The sequence below is a fragment of the Dendropsophus ebraccatus genome, chromosome 8, assembly GCF_027789765.1.
Source record: "Dendropsophus ebraccatus isolate aDenEbr1 chromosome 8, aDenEbr1.pat, whole genome shotgun sequence".
NCBI classification, from domain to species: Eukaryota; Metazoa; Chordata; class Amphibia; order Anura; family Hylidae; genus Dendropsophus; species Dendropsophus ebraccatus.
The window spans coordinates 116,244,357-116,259,281 of NC_091461.1; the positions used below are offsets into that span (position 1 = coordinate 116,244,357).

Here is a 14,925-nt window from a genome sequence, read left to right on the forward strand (position 1 = left end):
TAGATAGATAGATAGATAGATAGATAGATAGATAGATAGATAGATAGATAGATAGATAGGAGATAGATAGGAGATAGATAGATAGATAGATAGATAGATAGATAGATAGATAGATAGATAGGAGATAGATAGATAGGAGATAGATAGGAGATAGATAGATAGATAGATAGATAGATAGATAGATAGATAGATAGATAGATAGATAGATAGGAGATAGAGATAGATAGATAGGAGATAGATAGGAGATAGATGATAGATTTTATAGATTGGTAATTAAACCCATGCCATTGTAAAATGTGAGTTTCTGTTTCTTTTCTTTGTTGTGATTGTTATTACTTTTAGACAATATAAATAATATTTTAATAATACATTGAAGACCGATTCACATATAACACTGTAGATTTACAGTATATGCTATTTATGCTTATTGACTTACTCTATAAGAACATAAACACTACAGTGAAGACTATATGAAAACATAGACTGGTCATAGTACAGATATAAATAACTAAAATTCCAGGCACGTAATACATGACAAGGAACACAATGTGAAAAGCCATGACATGGATGAGTATGTGTAATACCAGGAGATTCCCCTCCATCCAGGAGTACATTGTGTTTGCCTCCTGCGTGTTCCAGGAAGTGTTAATGGTCCCAGCAATGTTTTCCATCCTGTCATAGACACAACACTCGCAGCATTCTAAGTAAATCTTTCTCAAGATCTGTGGGACAAAGGAGTGACTTCACCAATCCTGCCTCCTCCCTGGAACCATAAAATCTCCACAGTATAAAACACAGATCCATGGCAAACAAATAAACAAAATAAACATAAAAGTCAAAAAACTTCATGAAAAACTTTTTGAAAACAGGTTTGGGTGGTAGATGTCAGGCTGGAGTTACTCGGGTACAAGTTGTACATGTTATATAAGGCTTAGAAGTCAACTCCTTTCTGATGAAAGTGTAGGAAGTAGAATTCCTGAGCAAACAAAGAAACAGGAAAATCTGAAGAGGAAACCGACTGCGTCACAAGGCCGAGAGCTGGCGAGCCACTTGTATCAACTGTCTCAGCGTTAGAGAACGAGTCGGCCACCTCAAATGAAACGTCTCTATCTCATAGGTAAGAAATTGGGGGTGGCGGATTGTTTATCACCTCGTACCTGACACCACCTAGGCCTTTGGTTTAGCCAACTTTTTTATTATATGTCTTTCAACTTGATCTAACTTTTTGGAAAGTTGGAAAACTACTTACCATTCCCACTGTGTAGACTGTGTGGACGGTGTATTTCAGGCACAGACAGAGAAAAAGAAAAGAATTTATAATTTATTAATTAGATTTTTTTTTTTTTGGGCGCAATAATATAACAAAGAATAATACGATTAGAATGTTTATTAGGTTTATGTTGTTTTTTTTTTAAAAATTACTTTAAATTATAGATTTTTTAAAAAAAATATATAACATTGTATGTATTTGTTATGTTTTAAAAAAAAAATAACTTTCAATATTTTTTCAATTAAAATTCTCTTATATATTTTTTTTTCTTAATATATTTGTATTTGTTTATTTTGGTTGTAGACAATATTTAACCTAAAAGGTTATCCCCAATTCTTCTTGTTATCCACATATCAGCTTGTTCTTGGGATTGGTGCGGGACTCAGTGGACCTACCATATTTTAATGTTGTTGAATATATTGAATTTAAGGGTTATTCACATCTCACTTGTTTTCCCTAACTTAAAGGGGCATTTCTATCTTAAGCTGATCTTGGGGTTTGTGTGGTTCCCTGTGGTTGAACCCCCCTGGACCCACAACAATCACAAGATCAAGGTGAGAAATGCCCCTTTAAGAAGGGGATAACAAACCCAGATGGAAATAGCCCTTTAAGTAGGAAATAACAAGCTGAGATGGGAATACCTGTAAAATAATAATAATAATAATAATAATAATAATAATAATAATAATAATAATAATATTATTATTATTATTATTATTATTATTATTATTATTATTATTATTATTATTATTATCTCATTTTTAGTACTTTTTATTTTCCCCTTTTCTGTCAAGAAGATTTAGTCTCCTAATAATAGTATGAACAGGGTTAAAAAAAATAAAAATAAAATAATAAGAATAAGAATAAGAATTATTATTATTATTATTATTATTATTTTTTATTATTATTATTATTTATTTATTTATTTTACTTTTTGCTCACATCCATGTAGTACACAGCAGGCTGACCTCCCATCTAACACTACAAGTATTTTTCTGACTCTTTCCCCTGGTGTCAGTACATTTGATAACATTATATGATGGTTGGCCTTTCGCAGTGTGTATATTTCTTCTGCTGGACCCCGGTCAGCAATGTCAGCTGATGTGCCATGAAAATGCTCAATGCAAGGAGGAGAAGGGGATCCTGGGCTGCTACTGTGCTCCTGGGTATACAGGGGATGGAATTAACTTCTGTGAAGGTAAGTACACCTTATATTTTTTCATCAAATCCTCTAGGAAACCAGTTATGTAGAAACCGAGTTTAAGTTTGGTTAGTCGTGTAGAACCACTTGTATCCTGGAGATTGGTGGATTGGCCAAAGGTGGTCATGGTGTTCTTAAGGGATGATGAGTAACCAAGGACGTTACAATTAGATTCATAGGAATTTTTTTTTTAATTGTATAGTTTGCTACTCTAGTCTATGTTTACTGTAAAAACTGGGCAAAGTTAAAGGGGTACTCCAGAGAAGAAAAAATGTTTAGTCAAAAAGTTATACAGATTTGTAATTTAAAATCACCAGTCTTCCAATACTTATCAGCTCCTGTATGTTCTGCAGGAAGTGGTGTATTCTTTCCAGTCTGCTGCCACCTCTGTCCATGTCAGGAACTGTCCAGAGCAATGAAAAATCCTCATAGAAAACATCTCCTGCTCTGGACAGTTCCTGACATGGACTGAGGTGGCAGCAGACTGAAAAAAAATACACCACATCCTGCAAGACATACAGCAGCTGATAAGACTTGAGGTTTTTTTTTTTTTTTATAGAAGTAATTTTCAAATCTGTATAAGTTTCTGACACCAGTTGATTTAAAAACATTTATTTCTCCAGAGTACCTCTTTAAGGGGTTGACTATTAAAATTGTAATGTTCACACTATGTACAAAACACGGCCATATTTCATACTAACGGCCGTACTTGCCCAACAACAGCTGTTATTTCACAAATAACGGCCGTTGTTTGCACAAGTAAACCCGTTAGTATAAAATACGGCCGTGTTGTTTACGTAGTGTGAACCCGGCCTTATGATGTAAATTGCGTAGCTATCAACTTGGCTGCTCCCTGGAAACAGCAATCGGCCAAGATACGCAGTGGATATCTAGCATCAACTGTTGGTCTCTGGACATAGATCTTGGCCGTGAACATTATGAAGATGGAGTCCAACAGAACTAATGCATACTTACCCTACCAAAATCAAAAAGTTCATGGGCCTATATACTGTGTCTCCACTTCAGTTGTTGTACAGAATGGTCAAGTTGTACCGGTATTTGTACTTTTATCTGCATAATTTTCCTACAATTGTAGAAAATTTGAGTAAATTTTGATTAAAATTTGGTAAAAAAAAATTGTAAATAATACTGTATCTTGTGATCACTACATGTACAGCTTCCTAGCGCTTTATTAATCAGCGGTTATTGTCAAGGCAATTGAAATAAGTGACAGAAACTGAGAGCATCTGTTTGCTAAAGGTGGAATCTGTTGACACTATACAAATAGATATTGTTATTCTAGTATCTGCTGGACCAGCTGTATAGGACACTCTTGACTCTCCACCAATAGATGACGTCAGTGGACAAAAAGGGTTGGGTGTTGTTCTTGGAGGGAAAAGCCATTGATAGAGCAGTCTGGCTGCGACTTACCCTTTCCCATTGGGAATACACAAATGTTATATACCATTCCTGTTTCCTTACATCCATATACCATTCTTCTCCGCCATGAGTCAAATCACTTCCTGTTTCCTTACATCCCTGTGTCGTTCTTCTCCGCCATGAGTCGAATGACTTCCTGTTTCCTTACATCCCTGTACCGTTCTTCTCTGCCATGAGTCGAATCACTTCCTGTTTCCTTACATCCCTGTACCATTCTTCTCTGCCATGAGTCGAATCACTTCCTGTTTCCTTACATCCCTGTACCGTTCTTCTCCGCCATGAGTCGAATCACTTCCTGTTTCCTTACATCCCTGTACCATTCTTCTCTGCCATGAGTCGAATCACTTCCTGTTTCCTTACATCCCTGTACCGTTCTTCTCTGCCATGAGTCGAATCACTTCCTGTTTCCTTACATCCCTGTATCGTTCTTCTCTGCCATGAGTCGAATCACTTCCTGTTTCGTTTCTGAACTGTGACTCTTTGGTTGCCATGCCATAGTTCACATACTTCCCACAATCACCCTTGCTTTCATATGTAATAAAGGCAAACTGGGACAGATAAAAAGAAAACTCCTTTCCACCATACAAAGCCATTCTATGTTACAGTCATGTGTTTATTAGGCCTGAAAATGTATCCATAGTAACATAACATCGCGGGTTTGTGTTGTCCATGATACGTCATAGTTGCCTAAATTGTCATGTGAAAATTTGTAGATACATGGGACCAATGGAGGCTAGGGGTGGGAGACTGGAGATGTGTATTGGATGTGCAATGTGTGTGTGTCTTGTCCATTGCTCATTGTATGATGTTTCCATAAAGTCCTGTATTACAGAAATATCCTCCCTTTGATGCATTGTTGATAGATTGGTAGATGTCATATGGCATGGCTTAATTTTTTCAAAGGGGTATTTTTAATTAAATTTTTTTAAATCAACTAGTGTGAGAAAGTTATATACATTTGTAATTTACTTCCATTTAAAGGGAACCTGTCACCCCCCGTGCCGGGGTGACAGGCTCCCGACCCCCCGTTAGAGCCCCCTATACTCACCTAATCCCGCCGGGTCCCGCTTCTGGAGGTGGTCGGGTGATGAAGATCTCAGCCGCTGCAGCCCGGCGCGCGCACTGAGAGATGAGTACAACACCCATAGAGAATGACAGGAGAGTCCAGCGCTCCGTCATTCTCTATGAGCGTTGGACTCATCTCTCAGCGCGCGCGCCGGGCTGCAGCGGCTGAGATCTTCATCACCCGACCACCTCCAGAAGCGGGACCCGGCGGGATTAGGTGAGTATAGGGGGCTCTAACGGGGGGTCGGGAGCCTGTCACCCCGGCACGGGGGGTGACAGGTTCCCTTTAAACTTCTCCACTCTTCCAGTACTTATCAGCTGCTGTATGTCCTACAGGAAGTGGAGGATTCTTTCCAGTCTGACACAGTGCTCTCTGCTGCCACCTCTGTTCATGTCAGGAACTGTCCAGAGCAGGAGAGGTTATCTATGGGGATTTGCTACTGCTCTGGGCAGTTCCTGACATGGACAGAGGTGGCAGCAGAGAGCACTGTGTCAGACTGGAATAACTACACCACTTCCTGCAGGACATACAGCAGATGATAAGTTCCGGACGTCCTTTTGTTTAGTTTTTTTTTAATATAAGTAAATAACAAATCTATTTAAAGTTCTAAGACCAGTTAATTTTAATATTTTTTTTTAGTAGAAGTTATATATATATATATATATATATATATATATTTTTTTTTTTTTTTTTTTTTTTTTTTCTTTTTTGCCTTTTATGTTTGTTTTCAGCTTTATCCACCTTAATCCAATCACCTTTCAAAAAAATATTTTTTTTCCCCCCGGTTTTGACTCGCTGGCTTTCATTGTGAGACGCCAGGACACGGCACATTATTAAAACATTAGCTTTTCTTAGTAAATAAGACTAAGATCATACAGCTGAAAATAACATTGCTTCCACTGGCTTTTGTTTCTTTCGTCTCCAGCGGTTTCTTACTCCACTGTCAAACCTTAGAGTAGTTTTTTTTTTTTCTTTTTTTTCCCCTTCTTCTTCTGGAACAGAAATTCAGATAATTATAGCCGGGAAAAAAAAAGAATCTCTGTCTGCTTCATGAAAGGAGAAGAAGAAGGGAGATGCAATGCAGGTTGACACGAGCAATAGTAGACATGTCAGGTTAGCCCGGAGAGCGACAGTAGTGACAGAATCACTGGCGATAACAGCAATGATCAAAAAAGTCCATTACACAATAGAATCTTCCAAACCTAAAGTAACCGAGATGGGGGAAACAAAAGGCAAACAAATAATTTTGCTTTTACAAAGGGGAAAAGGAAAATTGTCAGTCTGTTTCTTCTTGCCGGGGTGAGACCTTGTAGACTGTGCCGAGCTTCGGGAACACAAGTCTGGACAATAAATAGATTTCTTGATCCAGGTAGACACCATCGCAGTTTTTCAATGAAAGGTACAGTAACTTTACCTAAAGTGAATTATTGGCTGATCAGCTTGGCACGTCGGACCTTTAAAGGGGTATACCCACTCATCCATTTGGCCCCTTGTTCTGTGGGGTGTGACCTCGGCCTGGGATCGGCAGATCAGACACCTTGATGTCACCCTTGCTGGGACCAGTGCCTACCATGATTTGCCCCCTTACCCTCTAATAGTAAAAACCCAGTCACATAAGCCATACAATGAGTTATTGGTAGTGTTGAAGGGGTATTTAAGGAAAAACGACTTCTGTACCCCCTGGCGATCTCTGTATTGGGCCCCCGGCTTCTGTGTTATGAATAGAGCTGTGGGTACGGCACGTGATCCACTGCTCTATTTATTCCTATGTAGTGACGGAAAGAGCCAAGTACACCGGAAGAGCGTTGTACTCCGCTCTTTCTATCTGCCCCATAGAAATGAATAGATCAATGGGTCACATGCCATACGCGTGGCTGTATTCATTACACAGAAGCTGGGGGCCCAATACGAAGATCGGCAGTGAATACAGAGGTCAGAACCCCCGCAATCTCTTACTTTTCCCCTATCCACAGCATATGGAATTTTTCCTGGAATACCCCTTTAAATGAACATGCTCGTGGAACTCAGGTACCTACCTTGCTAAACCATTGGCCATCAATTACTGTATATCTCCCAGCCACTGCAGTAACCTATTGAATTTTTTTGATTCAAATATTTGTATATTTTGTCCCTTGAAATTAGAACAAAAAAAAAATGCATTAGGTTTCTGCAAGACACATTAGAATTCCAGCGGTATGCCGCCAATTGCCGGAGTTCTAATGTGTCTTGTGGTAACCTATTGCTCTTTGTCGATCTAATTTTTGTATATTTTGATTACATATCCCTTCAAGAGACAAAATATACAAAAAAAAATATAGGTGAATCAGACACCCTCCGCTTCAGGGGGCACCTGGTTAAAAAACTTGGTGTTCTTTACTCAAGTCAAGAAGTCAAGCATAAATAAATGCTAAACTTGAGTATTTATAGAGAACTCAATTATTTAAGTGCTCACTCCATACTAGTCATAAGAAAAACATTGCGTTAATGCTAGTAAGCGACTAGTCACTAGCAAATAGACAGGGGCAGAGTGAGGACAAAGTGTTAGTCCCCTGATCATGGCTAACCATTGACCTGCAGATTCAGAGCCGGCAGATACACAGCCTTACCACGTTCCTTGGTGCTAGCTCAAGCCAGAAAACTAGTCAACTGTAAACTTGGGGTCAACCTGTCTGAGATTCTGCCATCGTCCACTGTGTATAAGTGCCAGTGCAGGTTGTCGGCCAGGGGGTTGGCACCTCTACAATAAGACGTAATGATCTAAATCTAGACATCGATGTAGTAGCACAATAGCGCAAATCCAAACTGATTGTCTCGCCACCGTCCATAATAAGTTTTGATAATATACCAAACTGCTACAAAGTAACTAATATAACTGCTACAAAGTAACTGCTAGAAGAATATACATAGTTTTTTTTTTAACAGTTTTTTTTTCTTTATAATGGCCATAAAGGTAAAGCTGTATCTCCTACGTGTTCCCCTTTAGGACTCTCCATCGCACCCTCTAAATAATTCACGGATGCTAAATAACAATAGACGACCCAACAAATACACAGGGACAGGTAATAAATGAACGGCGATAACAATATGACAAAGGCAGCAAAGGATAATATAATAAGTCTACGTACAAGTCCCAGATGTCACATACATATACAAGAGACTGCGCCAAAGCTGAGTGCAGGTCCTGCGCAGAGATCACGGGGGTCCTCAGTGTAAATATATTAAAATATATATCAACCTCTGGCTCTCACAATAATGCTAAGCGCTCAGATTATCCTCTGATGGGGGGGAGGGGGGGCGCCGGAGACGCATAGAACTAGATGCTTCCCTCGTGGGGCAGAAATTTCATCAGGGACCCGATGTCACCGACTCATATGGCAGATTGATGAACTCATATAATCTCCCACTTAAGACACTTGGTGGCAGAAATTACACTGAGACCATGAGCGGCAATGTATTATAAAGGAATGGTATCTGATGTAAAGAGAATGTGCTAGATCAGAGAGAGAGAGAGAGAGAGAGAGAGAGAGATAGGAGATAGATAGATAGATAGATAGATAGATAGATAGATAGGAGATAGATAGATAGATAGATAGATAGATAGATAGATAGATAGATAGATAGATAGATAGGAAATATATAGATAGATAGTAGATAGATAGATAATAGATAGATAGATAGATAGATAGATAGATAGATAGATAGGAGATAGATAAATAGGAGATAGATAGATAGATAGATAGATAGATAGATAGGAGATAGATAGATAGATAGATAGGAGATAGATAGATAGGAGATAGATAGATAGATAGATAGATAGATAGATAGATAGATAGATAGATAGATAGATAGATAGATAGATAGGAGATAGATAGGAGATAGATAGTAGATAGATAGATAGATAGATAGATAGATAGATAGATAGATAGATAGATAGGAGATAGATAGATAATAGATAGATAGATAGATAGATAGATAGATAGATAGATAGATAGGAGATATATAGATAGATAGATAGATAGATAGATAGATAGATAGATAGATAGATAGATAGGAGATAGATAGATAGATAGATAGGAGATAGATAGATAGATAGATAGATAGATAGATAGATAGATAGATAGATTTTTCATTACACTTTCATTGCAGATAGAGGATAAGGCGGGTTAAAGCTTTGTGTTTTTTCCAGGAGCCGCCATATTGTCAGATTTGGTCTTGATGTAAGGAAACGTCTCCACTTTTATCAATACCGTTACTTATCACTTCCCTATTGTTTCCAGTATAAAAAACAAAAGCCGTCTATGGATTAGGGGAAGGAAAACAGTAGTCACTGACACATGGCGTCACACCCTGCCCGGCTCAGGAAACATCACAAAGCTCTTAGTGATAACGTCAGCTTAGTGTCTATCTACCCAACAACATCTGTACATGATCCCAATGGAGAGGACACACAGCGACCATCTTGTGCCCCGGCTTATTTTTCAAGGAATTCTACAAATGATGTGAACCATATAGCCGTCAGCCAAACACAACGCACATTCCCTTAGTCCGAGATGTATCAATCCCAAAAAAATCTAATAATCGAGCATAGAAGTGCAATGTAATGTAGGACTGAACTGTGATGAGATCAAAGGGGTCACACACACACACACACACACACACACACACACACATATATACAACTGACACAGACACTACTGATACAGACACACACTTCACTGATACAGTCAGACACACACCCCCACACAGATGATACATACACACATACACACACACACATACATACATACATACACACATACACACACACATACATACATACATACATACATACACACACACACACATATGCCACTGACACAGACACTACTGATGCAGACACACACCTTACTGATACAGACATACACACCCACACCCACACAGATGATACATACACACACATACATACATACATACATACCTACATACACACAGATACACACACACACACACACACGCACACATATGCCACTGACACAGACACTACTGATGCAGAAACTACTGACACATGCACACTCCACTGATACAGAAACACACACACACATATATCACTGACACTATTAACGCAGACACACACCTCACTAATACAGACATACACACACATATATACCACTGACACAGACACTATTAAAGGGAACCTGTCACCCGGGACGCGGGCGTAGAGCCCGCCCAACCCCGATGCAGCCCCGGATATTTACTCTTTTCTGCAAGTCTCACTCCTTTCTGCAAGATATCCCCATCGGGAGTGGTGCACATTCGCTGCAGAGATGAGTCATTGATTCTCTATGGGCATCGGACTCATCTCTGCTGATTAGCATACAGCGCACGCTCAGTTTTGGGCGCCAATATCTCCGTCCCGGTACCAGTTCCAGGAGCGGACTTGCAGGAAAGGGTAAGTATCCGGGGCTGCATCAGGGGATTGGGCAGGCTCTGCTCCCACGTCCCGGGTGACAAGTTCCCTTTAATGCAGACATGCACTTCACTGATACAGACATACACACACACTGACACACAGATACACACACACATATGCCACTGACACAGACACTATTAAGGCAGACACACACCTCACTGATACAGACATACACACACAGATACACAAACATATGCCACTGACACAGACACTACAGATGCAGAAACTACTGACACATGCACACTCCACTGATACATACACACACATACATATACACAGCAGTTATAGCTCAGACTCCCCTATATTCTTCTCTGTAATCAGGTCATATCCCCACAGTAACTTTAAGGACCTGCGGGTCATGTGACTCAGGTCCTTGAGCACTCCTCATTCTGTGCCCCCCCCCCTGCTGTTGCCGCACACCAGTAAGCATTACAGGAGCTAGAAGGAGGGGAGTCTGAATTGTCGGGCTCCCTAGTGTGGTGGGTAGACCTGGCTATAGTACACACCATTCCTGGTTAACCAGTTTCTGGACAAAGTTCCTGAACAGCTAACCCGTTGACATTATAGGGCTGAGCAGTCCAACGGGCCCCTATGCCTGCTGTATTTCTGCTACAGGATCAGGTACCGCAGACACCATTACAGGTCTATGCAGAACTGTTTCAGTATACTGTATATTGTGGCTGATTGGTGATATCCACTGTAACTATTCACCTATTTACTCTCTATATTCATGACATTTTACCATAGCGCAACGTATCAACATATACCCCCCCCCCTTCAATTTCCTATTTTCCATGCCTCCATGTAATACATATTAATAACTCTCGCTATACGACAGCTTCGCTCCTAGAAGCAAGTTTCCTTCGTTTTTTTTTTCTTTTAATTAGAATTTGCTGAATATTTGTGAACAGAATAAAAGTTCTTAGTGGATTTGGGTTCAGGTTACGAGCGGAGATCCCGATGTTGCAGTCACATGTGATTAATTTCTCCATGCTTCCACCATTTATCACTGACACATCCACATAGCAGTCACCCAAGTTATATTTTATTCATGTCCTTATGCTACACAGCAAACATGTACGTAATAATATGTAAAACATGTAAAACACGGTAAAATATGTAAAGCGCGCAGGATATTGCAGTGTAAGCGATATCTGGCGGCCATATACTGCTGCAGAGTTTTGGTGTCGCAATCGCTTATCTGATGTGTAACATACAGTAATTTGGGATCTAACTTTCTATAGATTTGTACAATTTTGATAAATTGACAGAGTGAAAATCTACAATATTCGAGAATCGGGCGTCTAATAGATGAACACATGTTATCATATAATACACAGGATTGAAAAAACTATTTAAAAAAAATGTAATCACTTGATTTAAAATTCCTTTACATGCATTTTACACTACTGTTTTAAAGGGGTACTCCAGCCTGGGGGTATTTTTAAGCTATGGCCAGGGAGGGGGTGGTTATAGATGGCGGAGATCACTTACTTCCCTGGTTCCAGCACCGGGTCCCGGATCGCGCTGCCCAGTACACCCGACCCGCTTCCTGGTGTGAGCTGCGGCATGAGACGTGACGTCTCCAGGCAGCTCAGCCATTCAACGGCCGTAGCAAAGTCCCACCTCAGCCGCTGAATGGCTGAGCTGCCTTGAGACGTCACGTCTCATGCCGCAGCTCACACCAGGAAGCAGGTCGGGTGTACTGGGCGGCGCGATCCGGGACCCGGTGCTAGAACCGGGGAGGTAAGTAATCACTGCCTTCTATAACCACCCCCTCCCTGGCCATAGCTTAAAAATACCCCCAGGCTGGAGTACCCCTTTAAAGTCTAACATAAGGTTTTGTATAAGGTAAACCCAATACTTTTTTGTAATGTTTTTTTTCACCCGTTTAATGCAAAAAAGGATGAAAAAATAGATGCATTTGGGCGCAACTATTTTGCGTACAAAAAAACCTGGTGGATCACATTTTTGTGTACGCCAAAAACAATGTATGCATTTCGATCAGGTTTTTGATTTTTTTTATAATATAAGTCAATGGCAAAACTGATTAAAATAGTTGCACACAAATACATCCGTTTTTTCCATTCATTTTTCATTCTTTTTTTGTATAAAACAGATGAAAAAAAAAAAGATTGCAGTGTTAACCCAGCCTTATAGAGATGAGTGAAGCAAATCCAGCCACATTTGCAAAATTTTGCTTCATTAAAAAATCAAGTCAAAGTTTCAAATCAAGTTTCAAATCAAGTTTTTGCAAGCTTCGTTTTACAATTTTGTTAAATATATATATATATATATATATATATATATATATATATATATATGTGTATATATTCTATAGATTTGTGCAATTTTGGTAAATTGACAGAGTGAAAATCTACAATATTCGAAAATCGGGTGTCTAATAGATGAACACATGTTATCTTATAATACACAGGATTGAAAAAACTATTTAAAAAAATGTATGTATACATAAAAACTCAACTGTCTGCACTCCCCCAGTGTCCTCTGTGTCTCTGGTGTCCTAAGCCGCCTATAGCCAGCTTAGCCAATTACTTACTGAGACGGGACAGCGTAGCGACCAGTGGTTGGCCAAAGAGGCCATCACACTATAGACAAGTCACTGAATGGCTACTCAATCACTCAATCATTGATTGGCTGAGCGGGCTGTCACACTCATCACTCACCCGTGACACCCATCTCAGACAACAAATAATTGGGTAAGACGGGACATGACATGACCAGTGATTGGAAGAGCAGACTTTCACTCTTGTATCCTGTTGATTCCAAAAAAAATGGATGTTTAAAAAAAAAAAGAAAAGAAAAAAAAATTAGCGTACACACGTTTCTGCGTACAGTAAAAGTAACCATTTAAAAACAGATCCATAAACGGACTACAAAAACGCAGTGTGAACCTACAGTATAGGGAAAAAACATCAGTAGAAAAGTCATAATCAGCAAAAAAAAAAAAGTGTGGATTTTTCTTAGAATTGCCAGGAAAATCCAAAGGTTCAATAAAAGATAAAAATAATCAAAGATAAAAAAACAACACAACCCTTATCCAAAGATCCAGTGATGCCTCTCTGGTCCTCCATGGTCTTGATGCGCCAAATAATTGTTATTTATTATTGTAATTATCAATCATAGGCTGGTGGAGGGGATTTAAAGGGGGAAAGTCCCGGTGGCTCATAATTTGGGCAGCATGAAAGTGACAAAAGGTTCCCTTTAAAGGGATAGTTCAGCAAAAAAAGAACAACAACAACAAAAAAAAAACACTTTCAAATCAACTGGTGCCAGAAAGTGCCAGAGATTTGTAATAAATTTCTGTATGTCCTGTAGGAAGTGGTGTATTCTTTCCAGTCAGACACAGTGCTCTCTGCTGCCACCTCTGTCCATGTAAATCCCCATAGAAAACCTCTCCTGCTCTGGACAGTTCCTGACATGGACAGAGGTGGCAGCAGAGAGCACTGTGTCAGATTGGAGAGAATACACCACTTCCTGCAGGGCATACAGCAGCTGATAAGTACTGGAAGACTGGAGATATGTTAATAGAAGTAAATTACAAATTTCTGATATGAAAGAAAAAAAAACTTAAATCCATTTTTTCTTTTTTTTTTTTTTTGCTGAACTACCCCTTTAGTGGGGAAAATCAAATACAAACCACTATCCAACAAAAAAAATTGTTGTGAATTCAAAAACGTTACAGGTAAATTTATGCATAAAAATTTTTTGAATCCTGTAGATGCGACGTATACCGATCCCCTTTGCTGCAATTGTCTTCCTCTGCCCATTTGCTGTCCACATATCCAGATGAAATAGCCCCAGTAAACCCATTACATGGCAACTTATCGGCGTACCGTGGCTGTTTCTGAATTATTTTATCTAAATAGATGATAAATCACAAAGCGTTCCGTCTCATCTAAGCCATGTCTCTTCTTAAGTAAATGAATTCAGGAATTGATTATTTTACTATTTTGTCAGACATTAAATGACTGGGTTATCTCATCAGTTCTCAGATGGCGGCAGGTCCTTCCGCTATGGTAATCAGCAATTATTGGACGCCCTACTGATACTGTTTAGGAGGCTCAGAAACCCAAATCATTACTCGCGCCTGTTACTCTACGTTCTGTCAGCTGTAGTGAAATTGTTTTTACTGAGCCAAACGTAAGGAAGCAATTAGTTAAACTTTTAGAATTTTTGATTAAAAATAAAGAGGCTTAAAATAAATTTTCTAATAAAATATTTGAATTGGGATAATATAAAAAAAAATGTTGTTCTGTTTTTATTCATTACGTGGCAGCAGTAACAACTCGTATGCTGCTTCCATTGGCTACAGTGGGACCTGTAGGGCTGTTCAAGCCCCTGGACAGTTGCATATTGCTAGTGCTGCTGCATGTTTACTGAGCCTCCCCTGATGTCTATATAATACTGTTACCATTAGAATAGACATTACACTGGGGGAAGCTGTATGTGTCACTAGTGCTGCAGCCTTCCCTGAT

The 14,925-nt window shown here is 39.4% G+C and overlaps 1 protein-coding gene across 2 annotated transcripts in view; it reads left to right on the forward strand.

Moving 5' to 3' along the window:
* Positions 1 to 930: 930 nt before the first annotated feature.
* Positions 931 to 14,925, forward strand: part of ADGRL4 (adhesion G protein-coupled receptor L4) — a 117,307-nt gene continuing 103,312 nt past the window's right edge. Inside the window, exons 1-2 of one of the 2 annotated variants that reach the window (XM_069981510.1) lie at positions 931 to 1,117; positions 2,328 to 2,468. In XM_069981510.1, coding sequence (XP_069837611.1) covers positions 1,096 to 1,117; positions 2,328 to 2,468 — 163 coding nt within the window. In that variant the 5' untranslated portion in view covers positions 931 to 1,095. The remainder of the gene's footprint in view (positions 1,118 to 2,327; positions 2,469 to 14,925) is intronic. The other variant, XM_069981509.1, reaches the window with a different exon arrangement.